Source organism: Cervus canadensis, chromosome 23 (assembly GCF_019320065.1).
Source record: "Cervus canadensis isolate Bull #8, Minnesota chromosome 23, ASM1932006v1, whole genome shotgun sequence".
NCBI lineage: Eukaryota > Metazoa > Chordata > Mammalia > Artiodactyla > Cervidae > Cervus > Cervus canadensis.
In genome coordinates this window covers 14,512,063-14,530,811 of record NC_057408.1, presented here as the reverse complement: position 1 = coordinate 14,530,811, position 18,749 = coordinate 14,512,063, and the positions used below count along the sequence as shown (strand labels likewise).

At 40.2% G+C, this 18,749-nt stretch overlaps 1 protein-coding gene across 1 annotated transcript in view; it reads right to left on the bottom strand.

Moving 5' to 3' along the window:
- Window positions 1–4,530: 4,530 nt before the first annotated feature.
- LOC122425378 (glutamate decarboxylase 1-like) overlaps window positions 4,531–18,749 on the bottom strand; it is a 67,740-nt gene continuing 53,521 nt past the window's right edge. Inside the window, exons 11-17 of the mRNA XM_043443689.1 lie at window positions 17,882–17,998; window positions 16,975–17,039; window positions 16,794–16,872; window positions 13,533–13,682; window positions 6,348–6,455; window positions 5,359–5,448; window positions 4,531–4,704 (exon numbers count right to left, since the gene is read on the bottom strand). Of these exons, the coding sequence (XP_043299624.1) occupies window positions 4,531–4,704; window positions 5,359–5,448; window positions 6,348–6,455; window positions 13,533–13,682; window positions 16,794–16,872; window positions 16,975–17,039; window positions 17,882–17,998 (783 nt within the window). The remainder of the gene's footprint in view (window positions 4,705–5,358; window positions 5,449–6,347; window positions 6,456–13,532; window positions 13,683–16,793; window positions 16,873–16,974; window positions 17,040–17,881; window positions 17,999–18,749) is intronic.

Sequence of the window (18,749 nt, the reverse complement as noted above, 5' to 3'; positions counted from 1 at the left end):
TGATACGAAGTTGTTCTTATTTAAAAAGAAAAAAACCCACAGAAATGTTCTTTGCTTTAGAAGTCAAGGAAAGAGTAAATAGAGACCAAACAAGAAAGCTATAAAACAACTCTATACAGTTGGCATTCACTCATTTTTGTCATCTTACTTCCTGGAGGCATTTAATTTTTCAATACAAAGTTATGGTAACAAAACAACTGGAGTATTAGTGGAGTGTGTGTGTGTGTGTGTGTGTGTGAGCTGGTCAGTTGTGTCCAACTCTTTGAGACCCCACAGACTGTAGCCTGCCAGGCTCCTCTAATTCATGAAATTCTCTAGGCAAGAATACTAGAGTAGGTAGCCATTCCTGTCTCCAGAGATCGAACCCAGGTCTCCTGAATTGCAGGCAGATTCTTTACCATATGATCCACCAGGGAAGCCCTGGGAAAAGTAAATAGAAACCAAATTTAATAAAGGAATAAAACAACTCTATATAGTTGGCTTTCTCACATTTTTGTCAACTTACTTCCAGGAGACATTTAAATTTTCAATGCGGAGTCATTGTAACAAAAATCAAGCACAGTTGAATGATCATGATAAATAATCTGTTCAAAGGAAATTTTAATTTATGACACAGTTACTGAATGCATTTGCTGTAATTATGCAAAGATCAATCCATAGCATTTGAGAGGGGCTGAGTAATGCTGACTTTCAAAGTTATCCATAAATCACTGAAATAAAGGACATGTGCTAAAGTTAAATTGTTTGAACAAAGTTGTACTTTTAATTATGCAAGTTATTCCCTCAGCTCTGTGATCTGGGCAAAGGGAATTAACGTAAAGGATGAATTATGCCAGGCTTCCCCGGTGGCACTAGTGGTGAAGAACCCACCTGCCAATGCAAGAGACGTAAGAGAGGCGGGTTTGATCCCTGGGTTGGGAAGATGCCCTGGAGGAGGAAATGGCAACCCACTCCAGTATTCTTGCCTCGAGAATCCATGGACAGAGGAGCCTGGTGGGCTACAGTCCGTAGAGTCGCAAAGAGTCAGACACAACTGAAGCAACTCAGCATGCACAAATAAACTATGTCGTAGCTCTGGAGTGGGTTGCCCTGCCCTAGAGGATCTTCCCAACACAGGGATCGAACGCACTTCTCTTAAGTCTCCTGCATTGACAGGCAGGTTCTTTACCTCTAGTGCCACCTGGGAAGTCCTTTAAGCCCTTGAATAAATCAAAGATAATTTGGATAGGTATGGTTTCACTTCTATTTCTATTTATGTTTGAATGATTTGACAAATGGAAATATAGGAGCTGAGACAGAAATACTGTGTTTACTACCTGTGGAAATGTAAATTTGCCATAAAATATTCCCAAGGGACCTCAATGGTAAAATACTGTCAAGATTGCAGAGTTGATGAGAGAAAATTTGAAATTGTGGGTCAGTTCCAAGTACAAGTTCCAAATGTATGAGATATCTCTGCAGCCAAGATTATTTGGTCTGCCTGGGAATACAGAACCAACCTCAACAAACATAACATTCATTGTCTTGATCCACATGGGTTACTGGCTGTCTCAAAAATTTCCAACTCTCATAAATGTCTCCATAATTCACATGAGTAACCTTTATTCTTGCTGTATTTCAGCCTTTAAGACACCGAGATCACACATGTGCTAAATACAGGAGACAGCCAGGAAAACTCACAAGGGTCAGGGACAATTCACGGATAAAATTTGTATAAAACTTCTTTTCCTGATACAGTTATGTCTCTTCTTTCTAGATTAATATTATATTTTCTGATAAAGTCTGGTCATTTTATAAGAAAGGTGATGTTCTTTGCACTTAGGAAATAAAACTATAAAACCTGAGTATAATTGAAAAGTGTTTTATTTTTTTGGCTTTCAGGGACCTTCGCTTCATTAAGTACTGCTAGAATTTAAAGTACTGCTAGAATTTATGGACCACAGCCAATTTATTTATTTATTTATTTATTTTTAATTGAAGGATAAATGCTTTACAATATTGGGTTGGTTTCTGTCGCGCATCAGCATGAATCTGCCATAGGTTTGCATATGTTCCCTCCCTTGTGAACCTCCCTCCCACCTCCTACCCCATCCCACCCCTCGGGGTTGACCCAGAGCCCCGGGCCGAGCTCCCTGCATCATACAGAGGATTCCCACTGAATTACATACACTGAATCTATGTTACATACAATGCATGTGTTTCCTTGCTACTCTCTCCATCCATCTGACCCTCTCTTCCCCCCCACTCCCCGTGTCTATGAAATCTGTTCTTTATGTTGGTCTCTCGATTGTTGCCCTGCAAATTGGTTCATCCGTACCATCTTTCTAGATTCCATTTACATATGTTAATATATGATATTTGTTTATCTCTGGCTGACTGACTTCACTCTGTATAATAAGGCTCTAGGTTCTTCCACCTCATTAGCACTGACTCAAATGTGTTCCTTTTTAATGACTGAGTAATATCCCATTGTTTAGAATTAAAAACATGGCAAGGTATGCCTCTGGGCTTCCCAGGTGGTGCCAGTGATAAAGAATCCACCTGTCAATGCAGGAGATACACGAGATGTAGGTTCTATCCCTGGGCTGGGAAGATCCCTTGGAGTAGGTAATGGCAACTCACTCTAGTATTCTTGCCTGGCAAATTCCATGGACAGAGAAACCTGGTGGGCAATAGCCCATTGGGTCACAAAGAGCTGGACATGACTAAGCGACTGAGTGACTGAGTACACACATACACACACAGATACACATCTAGATGTACCAGAGCTACTTTTTAAAAGAAAATTTAAGTTACTCTTAATAGGATAGTTCAGAATACTGAGTGGAAGTTGCTAGATGGCAAGCCTGTTTAAATATCCAATGAACTGCAGAATTTGAGTCACAACAGTGCTCCTCATAAATGGTTCGTTAGTTTGAGAGTATGCAGGTATGGTTTGCTGGGCTGTCTATCATTCCTATGTGGAGTTTAAATAACATATCAACATAGCCACTATCACTACGTTATCAAGGAAGTGTCTTTTGCAAAGTCAGTTTTTTTTTCTACAAGATATTCCATGTGAGAGTGAAGGTCAGAAGGATTTAATGTACATCTATTCTTGTATTTGTGAAAGGAAAACTAAAATGGGGACCTAGAGATGAGAAACTTCGCATGAGATTGAGAAAATCAACTCTGATATTTCTGTAAAAATATTTATTAAATTTGTATCCACATGATGCTGGGGATTTGGATTAGGAAAACAGCAGATATATTTGGATGGACATTGAATATCACTGTTGTTGATCTTCAGAGACATTAAAAATGGCACTGCAGAAACAATTAATTGAATCACTGCATATAAGATTGGTAGAAGCCACAATTCCTTCTAAATAAAAATGCAGGGATCAAAAGGCCAATCTGTCAGCCCTGTCATTCTCTTCTCTAACTCTCTGATCCAAAATACAGAACATTTCTTCATCTGATTTATTGAAATAGAGAAACATCATATGTACTACTTTATTTTTTACAGAGACAGAATACTACCATATGATACTGAAAATGATTTGAACTTGGCAAGTCTTTATGCAATGAAATCAATCATGTAAATATATATTAACTTACCAAATTTCACAATGAAATTTCTTTCTTTGTAAGAGGAGGGGTTTCTGTCTTTTTAATTTACTGATGTATTTTAATGCACCAAGAAATGTCCCTGATAGTTGTGGTGGTTATTCAGTTGCTCAGTCATGTCCGACTCTTTGTGACCCTGTGGACTGCAGCACGCCAGGCTACCTGTCCTTTACCGTCTCCTGGAGCGTGCTCAAACTCACGTCCAATGAGTCAGTGATGCCATCCAACCATCTCATCCTCTGTCGTCCCCTTCTCCTCCTGCCTTCTATCTTTCCCAGCATCAGAGTCTTTTCTAATGAGTCAGTGCTTTGCATCAGGTGGCCAAAGTATTGGAGCTTCAGTTTCAGCATCAGTCCTTTTAATGAATATTCAAGACTGATTTCCTTTAGGATGGATTGGTTGGATCTCCTTGCAGTCCAAGGGACTCTCAACAGTCTTCAACACCACAATTCAAAAGCATCAATTCTTCGGCGCTCAGCTTTCTTTATAGTCCAACTCTCACACCTATACATGACTACTGGAAAAACCACAGCTTTGACTAAATGGACCTTTGTCAGCAAAGTAATGTCTGCTTTTTAACACACCATCTAGGTTTGTCATAGCTTTTTGTCCAAGGAGCAAGTGCCTTTTATTTTCATGGCAGCAGTCACCATCTGCAGTGATTTTGAAGCCCAAGACACCTGTGACTTTCCATGAGTTTTACTGAATTAGTGAAAACAACAAATACATAAACAAACTTGAATCTCTATATCTATCTCCAATGAACTCATTCCCCTGTCATCATCTTACATAACATAGGATAGAAAAGAATCAAACATTCTAAAGAGAGGATACCATTTATAATATCCCTTTATTATTGTCTTCTGCAATAGATTTTTCAACTTGGTTTTTACATTCAGTATTCAAGTTTATACTGCTGTATCATAAATCTTTCCCAAGTCTTTGAATTTCATCAATAAGATAGTCAACATCTGTTTGTCTTGTGGCAGGATTAGAAAAGACCATTCGGAAGAAATTTACTTTGTCCCCACAGGGCTGGTAGCTGAGCATGACTGTGCCTTCCACTATCATCTGTGCTTTAATCTTTGGAGCAATCTGTGTACAAATGCAAATATCATTAAAAAGAAAGTTTACAAATAAATACTGTTCTACCTCCTAGGTGACTACATGACTATCATTAGCTTGAGGTAAATTGCAGGCAATTTAAAACTGTCAGGGATAATTTTTAAGAAGCAGGTTCCTACAGAAAAAAAGCAGCCTGTTCTAAACACATATTAACGCTCTTGCTAGTCCATGATTCACAATTACCAAACTCCTAAAATAATGCAAGTGTACTAGAATACATTAAAGAAGGTTGTATGACATTTTGTTTACATTTTTATGTCAATCTAAACAGACATATGCAGGAGAGAGGTAAAATGAACTAGAGAATGGAAAAGTAGGAATACCTTCTGGTATTCTAACTTTCACTCTTTGAGTTATTACCATACAACTTGAGTTTTTCAACAAGGTCACTGTTTTGCAGCGAAACATGGTTTCCTTGTAAATTCTACAGAGGAAAATTCTACCTTTAATGTCTTGCACAGCTCCTAAAACAATACTGGGCAGGTGACGTCAGACACAACACTCTTGGGTCATTGTACTATAGGACAGAGTGGTACTGAGACTTGGGGAAAGCAGAGGGCATTCACAAGTTATTTAAAATGCAGTATGAAAATTATAACCCCCATATCACATGCACAAACTTACCTTTTGCAGTTCCTGATCTCTTTCAAAACCTTTCGGGATATGTTTAAGTCTTGGTGGGAAATACCAGAAGCAGACATTGGTGAACTCAGGCTAAATCAAAAATTAACACTTTAAAAGTATTCTTAAAGTTTTATCTACTTCTTTAGTAATTTTATGAGTATTCTTTTTTTTTTTTTTTCTTACAGGAGTGCGTTGCCATTTCCTTCTCCAGAAGATCTTCCCGACCCAGGGATCAAACCTGGGTCTCCCGCATTGTAGGCAGACGCTTTACGGTCTGAGCCACCAGGGAAAGTAGTAGGGTGGGCCCCCTAATTTTATGAGTATTCTTAAAGCCCTACCTAATTTCTTAATTATCCCAGAAGTATTTTAATTACCCATGCCATCAGGCTGCCAAGGGGCTGACTGGCCCTTGAAGAGGAAGATGGATATAATACTAGCAACACTCTCAATTTTACCATTAATATCTATAATTTAGTACCTTAATAATAATTAACCAAGCATTATCAGGTAACTTAAAGATCACTTTTTCTTATGTTATCTACTCTCCAGAAGCCCAACTGCATAGCCTAACTTACAAGAAAAATGCTAGGAAAAATTAAATTTCTCTTGATTAAGTGCCATCAAAATCAGAAAAGCAATTATAGCCAAATAGTTTTATCTTAATTTTTTTTAAATTGAGAGCCTGGTGGGATATAATCCATGGGATCAGTAAGAGTCAGACACAATTAAGCATGCATAAAGGCAAGGCAACTATTAAATTAATCTATTAGGCCCTAGGCCTTCAAAAAAAGAGAACTTAATGGAAAAGTTTTTAAGATCTAAATGTTTTGCAGCACTTAGATAAAATAAAATGTATGATAATTATTGCATGTAACTTTTGAATTATCTCAAAGTGTTAGACAGGTAATAGATTCAAGAAAAAATACTCAGCAAAGAAAGAATAGATACATTAAAATATCACCAAAAAAACACACTAATAGATTCCTTACCTCTGCGTCAAATACAAGCTTAAAGTTATCTTTTTTCTTTAAAACTTTATAGAAGTATTTTGCAAGTTCCATATATCTGTCAATCTGTACCTCAAAGCCATAGGTTCCCTGTAGTTTAAAAGAAACATCAAAAGCTTTATTCAAGTAAGTACCTTTAAATTAAACTAAAGAAGCTCTTGAAATGTATTAAATTTATTTAAATGTACTTATTTAAATAAATGTGATTGTTATCTTACTAATAGTAGGTATCACCTATTCTCACTGCATTCTTATTTCTATCTTCTCAATCTGCTTTTACTCCCTACTGTCTGTGGAGCTTGAGGCAAGTTACGTAGCCTTGTTAAGCTTCTGTTGCCTAGATCTACAAATGTTTGATAAATATTTTGACATGAGTTTTTAAAATAATTTTACTTATTTATTTGTCTGTTTTTGGCTGTGCTGTTCTCCCTCGCCGGGAGGGCTTTCTCTTTAGCTGTGGTGACTCAGGGCTACTTTCTAGTTGTGGGGTGCAGACTCCTCTTGTCGTAGAGCACGGGCTCTAGGGTGGGTGTGCTCCAGGCTGAGTGTGTCCTAGGATGCATGGCTCTAGGGTGCGTGGGCTTTAGGGTGCAAGGGCTCTAGGGTGCGTGGGCTTTAGTAGCCGTGACCCCCGTGTTTCAGAGCGCAGGCCCAGCAGAGTGGCTCACGGGCTCAGCTGCTCCACAGCATGTGGGATCTGTCCAGCCCAGGGGTGGAACCCGTGTCTCCTGCGTTGGCAGGAGGACCCTTTACCACTCAGCCACCAGGGAAGCCCTTGACATCTAACTTTTTATCTGTCTAGTATGCAGAGAAAATTTTTTAAAAAATTTTATACAGTGCAGTGAAGAACAGGAGAAATATGAAAAATAAAGCCCTTGGCATATTGGCTGGCATAGGATATCTTAAAACTAACAATTGTTGACCTTTAGCTATATCGCAGGTACGTAGTTCCGGGCTTTGTACTCTTGGTTTGATTCACTCTTAGAACACTATAAAGTGGGTGATGAAGGCACAGAAAAATCGACCTGTCTCTGTCTCCACTCGCCTTCTTTCCCTTGGTGATGTCCGCTTATCTCATGGCTCTAAGCAATATGTAAAGGCGATGACTCTCCCACTTATGTTTCCACCTGAGACCTCATCTCTGAACCTCAGATTCATATGTCTGATTCCCTATTAATATAACTAACATCTCAAAATGACATGCCCAGAACCGAACTCCTGACCTTTCTCCACAACTTGTACTTCCCAGCATTCCCAATCTCCATTCTATCCTTTAGTTGCTAAGGTCCAAACCATCTTATCCTTGACTTTCTTCTTTTTTCACACCCACACCCAGTAGAATATTTTGAAAAATTCCATTGGATTTACCCTCCAAAGGTAATTAAATTCTAATATATCTTAACCTATTTGTTGCCACTTTGCTGGCCCAATCACCCCCTCCTGCATTACTGAATTTGCTTTCTAATGATCTCTACTTCTGTCTGTACATTCCAGACATTCTCTGCTGAGGGTACCCATTACTGGTTACTTTAGGGGTATGCAACGTAGAGCCTTTACAACAATATGAGGTGGCACTTCAGCATCTTCTCAATACTTAAGCTTTTGTGATCAGGCAGACTAGTGTCCTTGGGGCCGCAAAGAGACAGATGCAACTGAGCGTACACACATACCTGTGTGAAAGACGGTAGGAAGGACGTCGGCAGCCTGGGAAAGCTTTTAGACTGTGAACAAATACGACTCGTGTGTGTGTGTGTGTGTGTGTGTGTGTGTATTAGTTGCTCAGTCGTGTCTGACTCTGTGACCTCAGGAACGGGAGCCTGCCAGGCTCCTCTGTCCATGGGAGTCTCCAGGCAAGAATGCTACAGTGGGTTGCCATTCCCTTCTTGAGGGGATCTTCCCAACCCAGGGATTGAACCCTGGTCTCTCACATTGCAGGCAAATTCTTTACCATCTGAGCCACCAGGCAAGCCCAAACATGACTCTAAGTGAAGGGAAAAGATGAGCAATGAAATCTAAGATTTAGGACGGCCTTTAAGACCTCTTCACATCAACTCAGCTACCAGGAATAGTCTCCTGTCTCTCAGGAGCGGTATGCCTTAGACGCCCTGCCACGCACAGTCAGTCACTGACGGAGAAAACCGGGAAGCCCAGCCTTAGGGCAACTGCAACCGTGACTTTAGAAGAAGCAGATGGGGCTCTTGGACAATTAAGCTCCTGATAGCTTTCTCCTGGCCAAACACAGTCATTTTATGAATATAAAACTAGTCCAACTCATGTAGAAAATCCATCCAAAAAAAGAAGCTTGTGCATTACATTTGCTTCTGCACAATAATTAATGTTTGTGGAATCTTGTATTTCTATATGATTTTATTACTTAGTTTTATAACCTACCACAGTACTTCATGGAATTAATTTTACTTTAAAGAAATATGAATTTCATTAAAAATGGCTCCTCTTTTCTGTAATCAATGAAGTATTCATTCTGTAATTACAACAAATGAGGAAAAAAAATACAAAATTTTCACTTATATCTCTAAACTTTATTATTAATTCCCATCATCTTGTCAAGAAAACTGATGGAGTCTCACACAGCAAATGTTTAAATATTTAGTAGTTATAGATCATGCAACAAACCTGCAAGTCAACTCATCCCTTTCAAGCCTGCCATGGATATTTACCTGAACTTTCATTTTAACATATAAAAATGCTCTTAAATAGGAAAATAATTTCCGTTCCACCGTATACTGGGATTTTGTTTCCCTGCTCTCAGGAATGGCCTTGCTTACATAATATCTGCTTATACACCTTTTTTTTTAAATAACATAGTTTCCATATGCAAAAGGTGATAAACCTGCTTCTTCATCACTACTCTACGTGAGTTTCAGCATTCTCATGGTGCTATAAATTATGTTAAGAAAGATAATATGGATTCGTAGAAAAATAGATTTTTAATTTGAGAGTCAGCTGTGCTCCTTAAATTAAGTTCTCTTCATCCATCAGCAAGTTAATTTCTTTACCTATTTACCAGATATAACCAGCTCAACTGTTGGGACACGTAAGCTAAGTAATATAAGTAAAGCTTTGTAGCCTAATATATATTCAACGTGTGGTAAACCCATTACTACTGAAGATCTATACTATTGAATAGATATATTTATTATTTCAATGCCTTATTATCAAAAGAATTTAAGGTGAGTTATCAATATATATACATTATTCAAAGTGGATTTTTAAATGCTTATTTCAAACAAGGTGATTATAAGGTTAGGAAAAAGCAGGTGATAAAAGATAAATTTGTAAGAGAAAATGCCACCAATGTATTATAGATTACTAAAGAAGGATCATGAATTTGCCTCTGTGATTCATGTTACAGAACATATTTTTCTATTTGTGTTTTGTGCTAGGAATTCTATATCCACCAAATAAAAAATCTAAGCAACTTTTCTGGAGGATAACTACCTGTAATATACACAAGAGTCCCCTTGAGATGCAGAGGGTGGGTGATGTGTTGTGGAGGATCAGGTTCCCACTGTATCAAAGAAGCTGTTGGTTCATGTCAAAGCTTTCATCTTCACAGAACTTACTGCCCATCTTCCTATAGAGGATTGGGAAAGAGGTGATAGAAATAGCTTCCTAAAAGCATTTCCATTATTTAAGTAAAAATTATAAATAAGGGGCAGAAGGAGGGTGTAGAACATGATCTGCTGTTGCAAACTTCAGAGAGACTGTACTGTTATCCTTGACTCTGTGTGTGTGTGTGTCTGTGTATTTGTGTGTGTGTGTGTGTGGCTGTGTCTGAGTGTCTGTGCCTGTGTGTCTGTGTGTATGTGTGTGTGTCTGTGTGTGTGTCTGTGTGTGTCTGTCTGTCTGTCTGTGTGTCTCTGTGTGTGTGTCTGTGTGTGTCTGTGTGTGTGTGTGTCTCTGTGTTTGTGTGTCTGTGTGTGTGTCTGTCTCTGTGTGTGTGTCTGTATGTGTCTGTGTGTCTGTGTGTGTCTGTCTGTCTGTGTGCCTGTGTCTGTGTGTGTCTGTCTGTGTGTGTGTCTGTGGGTGTGTCTGTGGGTGTGTGTCTGTTTGTGTCTGTGTGTGTGTGTCTATGTGTGTGTCTGTGTGTGTGTCTGTGTCTGTGTATCTGTGTGTTTCTGTGTGTGTGTCTGTGTGTGTGTGTGCCTCTGTGTGTGTGTGTCTATGCGTGTGTCTGTGTGTGTGTGTGTCTGTGTGTGTGTATGTCTGTGTGTGTGTCTGTGTGTGTGTGTCTGTGTGTGTGTGTCTCTGTGTGTGTCTCTGTGTGTGTGTCTCTGTGTGTGTGTCTGTGTGTCTATGTGTTGTGTCTGTGTGTGTGTGTCTGTGTGTGTGTCTGTGGTGTCTCTGTGTGTGTGTCTGTGTGTGTCTGTATGAGTGTCTGTGTGTGTGTCTGTGTGTGTCTGTCTGTGTGTGTCTGTGTCTGTGTGTGTGTGTGTGTCTGTGTATGTGTGTCTGTGTGTGTGTCTGTGTCTGTGTGTGTGTCTCTATGTGTGTCTCTGTGTGTGTGTCTGTGTGTGTGTGTCTGTTAGTGTGTGTGTCTCTGTGTGTGTGTCTGTGTGTGTCTTTGTGTGTGTCTGTCTGTCTGTTTGTGTGTGTCTCTGCGTACGTGTCTGTGTGTGTCTCTGTGTGTGTGTCTCTGTGTGTGTGTGTGTCTGTGTGTGTGTTTGTCTGTGTGTGTGTCTTTCTGTGTGTCTGTCTGTGTGTCTCTCTGTGTGTGTGTCTGTGTGTCTGTGTCTGTGTTTGTGTGTCTGTGTGTTTGTCTGTGTTTGTGGTGTGTCTCTATGTGTGTGTCTGTTTGTGTGTGTATGTCTGTGTGTGCTTGTGTGCGCGCGTGTAGTAATCGCCCAGTCACGTCTGACTCTTCGACCCATGGACTGTATCCTGGCAGGCTCTTCTGTCCGTGGGATTCTCCAGGCAAGAGTACTGAAGTGGGTTGTCATTTCCTTATTCAGGGGATCTTCCCGATCCAGGCATCAAACCCGGGTCTCTTGCATCGCCCACATTAGCAGATGGATGTTCTACCACAGCACCACCTGGGAAGCCCTGGCCTTGACTCTAAGGTAGATTGAATATTCAGGTAATTAATAAGCGTTCACATCTGGGAATCTATATTGGCTTCAAGTGGCTTGACCTATTTCCAATTCCAATTAGAAAAAAAAAAGTTGTTTTTTTTAAACCTGAAGGCAAATTTATATTCCTAAAGATTTTAGGAATCTGCTATTTAATCTGTTATATAATTCCTACTGCACAATTGCACTCATCTCACACGCTAGTAAAGTAATGCTCAAAATTCTTCAAGCCAGGTTTCAGCAATATGTGAACCGTGAACTTCCAGATGTTCGAGCTGGTTTTAGAAAAGGCAGAGGAACCAGAGATCAAATTGCCAACATCTGATGAATCATTGAAAAGCAAGAGAGTTCCAGAAAAACATCTATTTCTGCTTTATTGACTATGTCAAAGCCTTCGACTGTGTGGACCACAACAAACTGTGGAAAATTCTTAAAAAGATGGGAATACCAGACCACCTGACCGGCCTCTTGAAAAACCTGTATGCAGGTTAAGAAGCAACAGTTAGAACTGGACATGGAACAACAGACTGGTTCCAAATAGGAAAAGGAGTACGTCAAGGCTGTATATTGTCACCCTGCTTATTTAACTTATATGCAGAGTACAGCATGAGACACGCTGGGCTGGAGGAAGCATGAGCTGGAATCAAGATTGCCGAGAGAAATACCAATAACCTCAGATATGCAGATGACACCACCCTTATGGCAGAGAATGAAGAGGAACTAAAACTCCTCTTGATGAAAGTGAAAGAGGAGAGTGAAAAAGTTGGCTTAAAGCTCAACATTCAGAAAACTAAGATCATGGCCTCTGGTCCCATCACTTCATGGCAAATAGATGGGGAAACAGTGGTAGACTTTGATTTTTTCCAAAATCACTGCAGATGGTGACTGCAGACATGAAATTAAAAGACACTTACTCCTTGGAAGGAAAGTTATGACCAACCTAGACAGCATATTAAAAAGCAGAGACATTACTTTGCCAACAAAGGTCCGTGTAGTCAAAGCTATGGTTTTTCCAGTGGTCCTGTATGGATATGAGAGTTGGACTATAAAGAAAGCTGAGCGCTGAAGAATTTATGCTTTTGAACTGTGATGTTGGAGAAGACTCTTGAGAGTCCCTTGGACTGCAAGGAGATCCAACCAGTCCATCCTAAAGGAGATCAGTCCTGGGTGTTCATTGGAAGGACTGATGCTGAAGCTGAAACTCCAATACTTTGGCCACCTGATGCGAAGAGCTGACTCATTGGAAAAGACCCTGATGCTGGGAAGGATTGAAGGCAGGAGGAGAAGGGGATGTCAGAGGATGAGATGGTTGGATGGCATCGTCGACCTGATGGACATGGGTTTGGGTAAACTCTGGGAGTTGGTGATGGACAGGGAGGCCTGGCGTGCTGTGGTTCATGGGGTCGCAAAGAGTCGGACACGACTGAGCGACTGAACTCAACTGAACAGATTTTACTCCTACCATTTGATAGACTACATATTAATGGTAAAACAAGCTAAAATCTTATCCACCTCAGTAGAAATTTGAGCTCAGAAACCAAGCTTGTCATTTGCAGTTAGAAATAGAGCCGTTTCCCTGACAGAAGTTTAACAAATAAAAGGACCATAGGTCTTCTCTGGTGGCTCACGGGTAAAGACCCCTCCTGCGAACGTAGGAGACAGGGATTGGATCCCTGATCTGGGGGATCCCACACGCCACGGGGCAAGTAAGCCTGTGTGCCGCAACTACGGAGCCTGTGCTCTAGGGCCTGCAAACCGCAGCCACTGGGTCCGCGTGCTGCGACTGCCGAAGCCCCATGCACCCCGGACCGTTCGCTCGGCAACCAGAGAAGACACCGCAGGGGGGAGCCCCGAACCTAGAGCGCAGCCCGCCTTCGCCAACTAAAGGAAAGCCCGCGCAGCAGTGGAGGCCCAGCACAGCCAAAGACAAATAAATACAATTTTAAAACGAGAAAAACTTAAAATATAAAAGGGCTCTAATTTGGGAAAAGACATCCAAAGTAAGCTCTAAAATATGGAACTAGTTACATCAGGGATCCAAGTACATAGGACCTAATAAAAGATGGCAAATTCCTACCTTTGCCTTCCACATTAACCAGAGCTTAAAGACATCAACGTGTCGGCCACACTGAATAGTTTTATCCCCGGTGTCAAAGTTACTATTGTAGACTTTATCAGGCTGGAAAAGGTATTCAGCCTGCATCTGGTTGCATGCTCCCAGAAGACCCTGAAAAAGGAATGACGCATCTACTGTGTAAGCCATCCACTTCTCAATAAGAAGCCACAATCACTTATTTATTTCAGCTCACTTAGCATTTCTACTTTACAGGCACATTTAAATAGAATTTTTGTTTACTTTATATAAAAATATGTTACTTTCTTAGGATTTTCATGGATTCAGTTGTTCTTTGGATTTATCTGGAACAGTAGATGGTGTAATTAGATTACCAGTTGTCTATATTTCTTTAACTTTTCTTAAAAACCTTGAAGTTTCGCTGCTCTTTTGAAATTATGTGACCAGCCTGCATTGAAGTTAATTAGAATTGAGTGCGTGGTTCACTTTAACTAAGGTCCCTCATGAATCAACCGTTTAGATGCCCGTCAAGCAAACTGCTCTGATGGCCACGGGAGGTAAAGAATAAAATAGCCCATTTATTTAATTTTGCCCTTTCCTAGCCATTTCCTCCTACATAAAAGGTGTCAAAAACATTCCTCCTTGGTATTGAAGAATGGAGAAATATTCCTTTTGAATGATTAAATAATAATCACTAGAGAAAAGAAATGTTTTCCATCAAGCAGTTGAAAAGGGGCTTTTCTCAGAAGATGTGCATGGCCACAGCATAACAAAGGCTAACCTGTGTGCACTGACTGGGGAGAGCTTAAATATATGCCAACTATAACCTTTTGAATATGAAGCAAATAACGTATTTATCACGTGCCTATTACATGCTGGACACATCACAAATATACCATCTGATCCTCATGGATGACTTAGGGCGTAAGTGCTACTATTAGATCATTTTTATAGATTGGAGAAACAGAAACTTCACCACGGTAAGTAATTTTCAAGATCATATATCTATACAGTGGTAAGTTTGAGAGCTAACAAGAGGGTAGTTTGTCTGGGAGTCGGTGGCAATCCAATTTCCAAGGGAAGAAAGCTCACACTCTTATTTAGGAGCAGCTTATGGATCTAAGGAAAGGATCAGAATTGGTGATGAGATTTGAAGTACTGGGGTGAAATAGAGAAGAAATGATGCCTTGCAAAGGAGAGTACTTTGTGTGTGTGTACAGTGTGTGTGCATATACACTATATACTATATATATATATATGCACTACATACACTGTTTTAAAATATTTTAGCTTCCAGTTCCTATCTAACAAAATATTAAAGTAGAAGAATACCAGAGTGTGTAGCCATTGCCTTCTCCAGGGGATCTTCCCAACCCAGGGACTGACTCTTGTCTCCTGCATCTCCTGCATTTCAGGCAGATTCCTAATTTCTTTACTGTCTGGCTCAGGAGAATCCCATGGACAGAGAAGCCTGGTGGGCTACAGTCCATGGGGTCACAAAGAATCAGACACGGCTGAACGACTAATACACTACACACTATCGGGTCCAATTTACACATGAAAAATATTTTCCATTTAGTTTACTTCAAACTTCTACTTTAATATTTTGTTATATAGGAACTAGAAACTAAAATACTTTAAAATAGTGTAAACAATGTGACTTTTAACTATAGTTCTTAGGTAAATATTGTGAGTATGCTCAGTTAGGTCTGATTCTTTGCGACCCCAGGGACTATAGCCCACCAGGCTCCTATGTTGATGGGATTTCCCAGGCAAGAATACTGCAGTGGGTTGTCATTTCCTTTTCCAGGGATCCTCCCAAGCCAGGGACTGGACCCACATCTCTGGCATCTCCTGCAATGGCAGGTGGATTCTTTAGACCATTGTGTCACCCGGGAAGCCTCTGAGATAAAAATTAAGCACCTAAAATCTGTCATACTCTGTGCTGGGACTGTGAACTTGTGATAAGGAAAAACTCTAGCCTTGTTGAGTTTACAGTCTGGGTTGTAGGAGGCTGAGCAGAGAAGGGCAGGGCTACTTCAACATACTCTTTATGAATGAAGAAATGAAAAACTGCAGAAAATTTGTTTTTGAGCCCTAAACATAAAAGTACCAGAAATCTGAAAGTGGAATACAGATCTGTTAGCAAAGTGGAGAGGTTGTTGCCATGCAGCCAGCTGAGCAGAATCTAAAGTAGAGCTAATGGTTCCAGCCTGAATTTCTGAGAATGCCTAGGGTTAAGAGAGAACAAAGACTGTCTTAGAGCTAGAGAAGAGGTGTGTATTTAACACTCAACAGAAAGTGGGGAGTACCAGCTCGGGCAGTTTATAATGGGAAGACAAGCACTTTATTTTTCAATTCAAACCACTGAATTGCTTGTGAACAAGAGGAAAGAAAACAAAGCTAAAAATGAGAGCTACGCCAAGTGCTCTGCACCTCTGACAACTAAGTAGAGACGGGCAATATTCAAGCTGAGCTTTGTAATTGTATCTCTTCTTGCTCCTGCAAGCAGATCACGGGCTTATCTCCTTGTGTAGCATTACATTTACTATTGGCAGAGATAAAATACACAAACTTATAAGCAAAAATTAACTTCATACAGCCCATAATTTTTTGCTTTTTATGCTAAATGTATATCACCGTTACTGATAGTCATCCCTACTTAAAACGAGTCTTATTTTGGTCTTACTCTCCGAGGTAACAAATTGGTCAGCAGGCCAAATCTGACTCCAAAGAGACCTTCCATTTGTTCATGGTGTGTTTAGAAGGTAGGTCATGAATGACCACATTTTCTATCATCTGTTCTATTTCTCATCACTGTCTACTGTCTTATCCCAGATCTTATTCACACGTTAACTTACAACCTGTTGCCCTACAGTCATTGGATTCTGTGGCACTTTAGTTACCCACTGCCAGTGTTAGTGGCTCAGTGGTGTCCGACCCTTGGCGACTCCATGGACTCTGTCCGTGGGATTCTCCAGGCAAGAATACTGGAGAGGGTTGCCATTTCCTTCTCCAGGGGATCTTCTTGACCCAGGGATCAAACCTGGGTCTCCCACATTGCAGGCAGATTCTTCACCATTTGAGCCATTAGGAAAGCCCAGTGGTTGCTAAGTAAGGATCAGCTTTCCCCTATAGGGCAAATGGTCCTGCACGACATTAATTCAATGAGGTCAGAATGATTTTGGTTTTGAACATACACAGTGAACCTAGTCATGACCAAGATACCCATTACATCACCACTTGAAAATAGAAATCATTTACTTTTTCCCGGGTCAGGATAGCAGAGCACTGAAGGGGAACACCCATGAGTTTATGGGGATTCCAGGTCACGGAGTCGGCCCTAGGTGATAAAACAACTCCCGTTAGTGCCCACAGTCTAAGGAAACAAAACAGAAGCCTGAAGAGGTTCTTTGACTTGCACGAGCAATGGCCCAGTTCTCACCTTTCAATACCACTGAGTTTATAGGAATGGTTTCTGGACAACAGCAATCCACCTCCCCAAGCTGCCTACAATGGACACAGAGGATTTGTGTTTTTACATTATTTCTTTTTACATAGCACTGACTGCTCTTTCCTATGTTATATTTATTTCAAAAGTTGATGAAGATTTAATTGCTATGCTAGATAATTATAAACTTGGCTATAATTATCTCACTTAAAACAACAATGCATTTAAAATTTTCCTCCTATGAATTCTCATTGTCTATTCATGACATAGTAAAGCTTTAGGCTTCTATTGATAATTAATTCAAAGAGACACCTTCTGTATAATTTCCAGAGACAGAATTTTTTAAAAGTTGGCATCAGATTTGGCAATACTACAGAAAAATTAAAATATCTACCATATTATATAACTTTACATTTCTCCAACTCTAATCAAAGCCAAAGACATTTTTGCACAAAGTCACTGTACTAATAGCATCAAAAGTTATGATTTCTATAACAGCTATTAATTAAGAAATATATATTAGAGTAAGGGGCTAAGTCTCTTTGATTTAAAACCAGGTTTAACTATTTCTCCATATTGATCTTCTAAATTGTTGGTTGAATATTGATAGGCATTTAGACTTTTAAAAAAGTATATTGATACAGATGTAGCTCTTTCTATGGCAATGCATTGTATATTTGAAGGTAATTTATCAAATGAGACTATTTTTTCTTGATTGAGTAGTATAGAATTAGTATAGAATATAGTATATAGAAATAGTATAGAATTCATTATAAAAATTAGAGTTACAGAGAAATTTTGGTCTTGCTTGTAATGTCAATTAAGAAATTATGAGGGCTGTTCACAGGTTACACTTTTTTAAAAAGGGAAATTATGAGCCAGACTCTAGGACATGACTTACATCCACATGCATCCAGAGTTTGTGTATCTCACAAATATCTGCGATGTCATGGAGCGGGTCGAAGGCCCCGAACACGGTGCTGCCAGCTGTGGCCACAACACAGAAAGGAGTCTGGCCCTGGGGACGACAAAGCCGCGTCGTTCTTACACTCTCATGAAGCCCATTGTTGTTGAGCCGCTAAGTCATATTCAAATCTTGGGCAACCCCACGGACTACAGCCCACCAGATTCCTCTTTCCATGGGATTTCCCAGACAAGAACACTGGAGTGGGTTGCCATTTCCTCCTCCAGGTGATCGTTTCAACTTGAGGATTGAACACACGTCTCCTGCATTGACAGGTGGACTCTGCTGCTGAGCGACCAAGGAAGCCCTTGACTAAGGACATTAGGTACCTAGTAACTTCCAATATTTGGAGGCACCTACAGTAATGGAAGGACTGATGCTGAAGCTGAAACTCCAGTACTTTGGCCACCTCATGCGAAGAGTTGATTCATTGGAAAAGACCCTGATGCTGGGAGGGATTGGGGGCAGGAGGAGAAGGGGACAACAGAGGATGAGATGGCTGGATGGCATCACCAACTCGATGGACATGAGTTTGAGTAAACTTCGGGAGCTGGTGATGGACAGGGAGGCCTGGCGTGCTGCGATTCACGGGATTGCAAAGAGTCAGACACGACTGAGCGACTGAACTGAACAGTAATGGAAAAAGTAGCTTAAGCATAAGATGAACAAATATCACTGCCTCTGAGTCTCATTTATTGTTATTTCTCTCTGAATTTATTTTCAGAAAATCATACCACAACAATAAAGATGATCAAACTCCTTTAGTAGTAAATATACTGAAGTAAGATAATTAAATGACATTGCA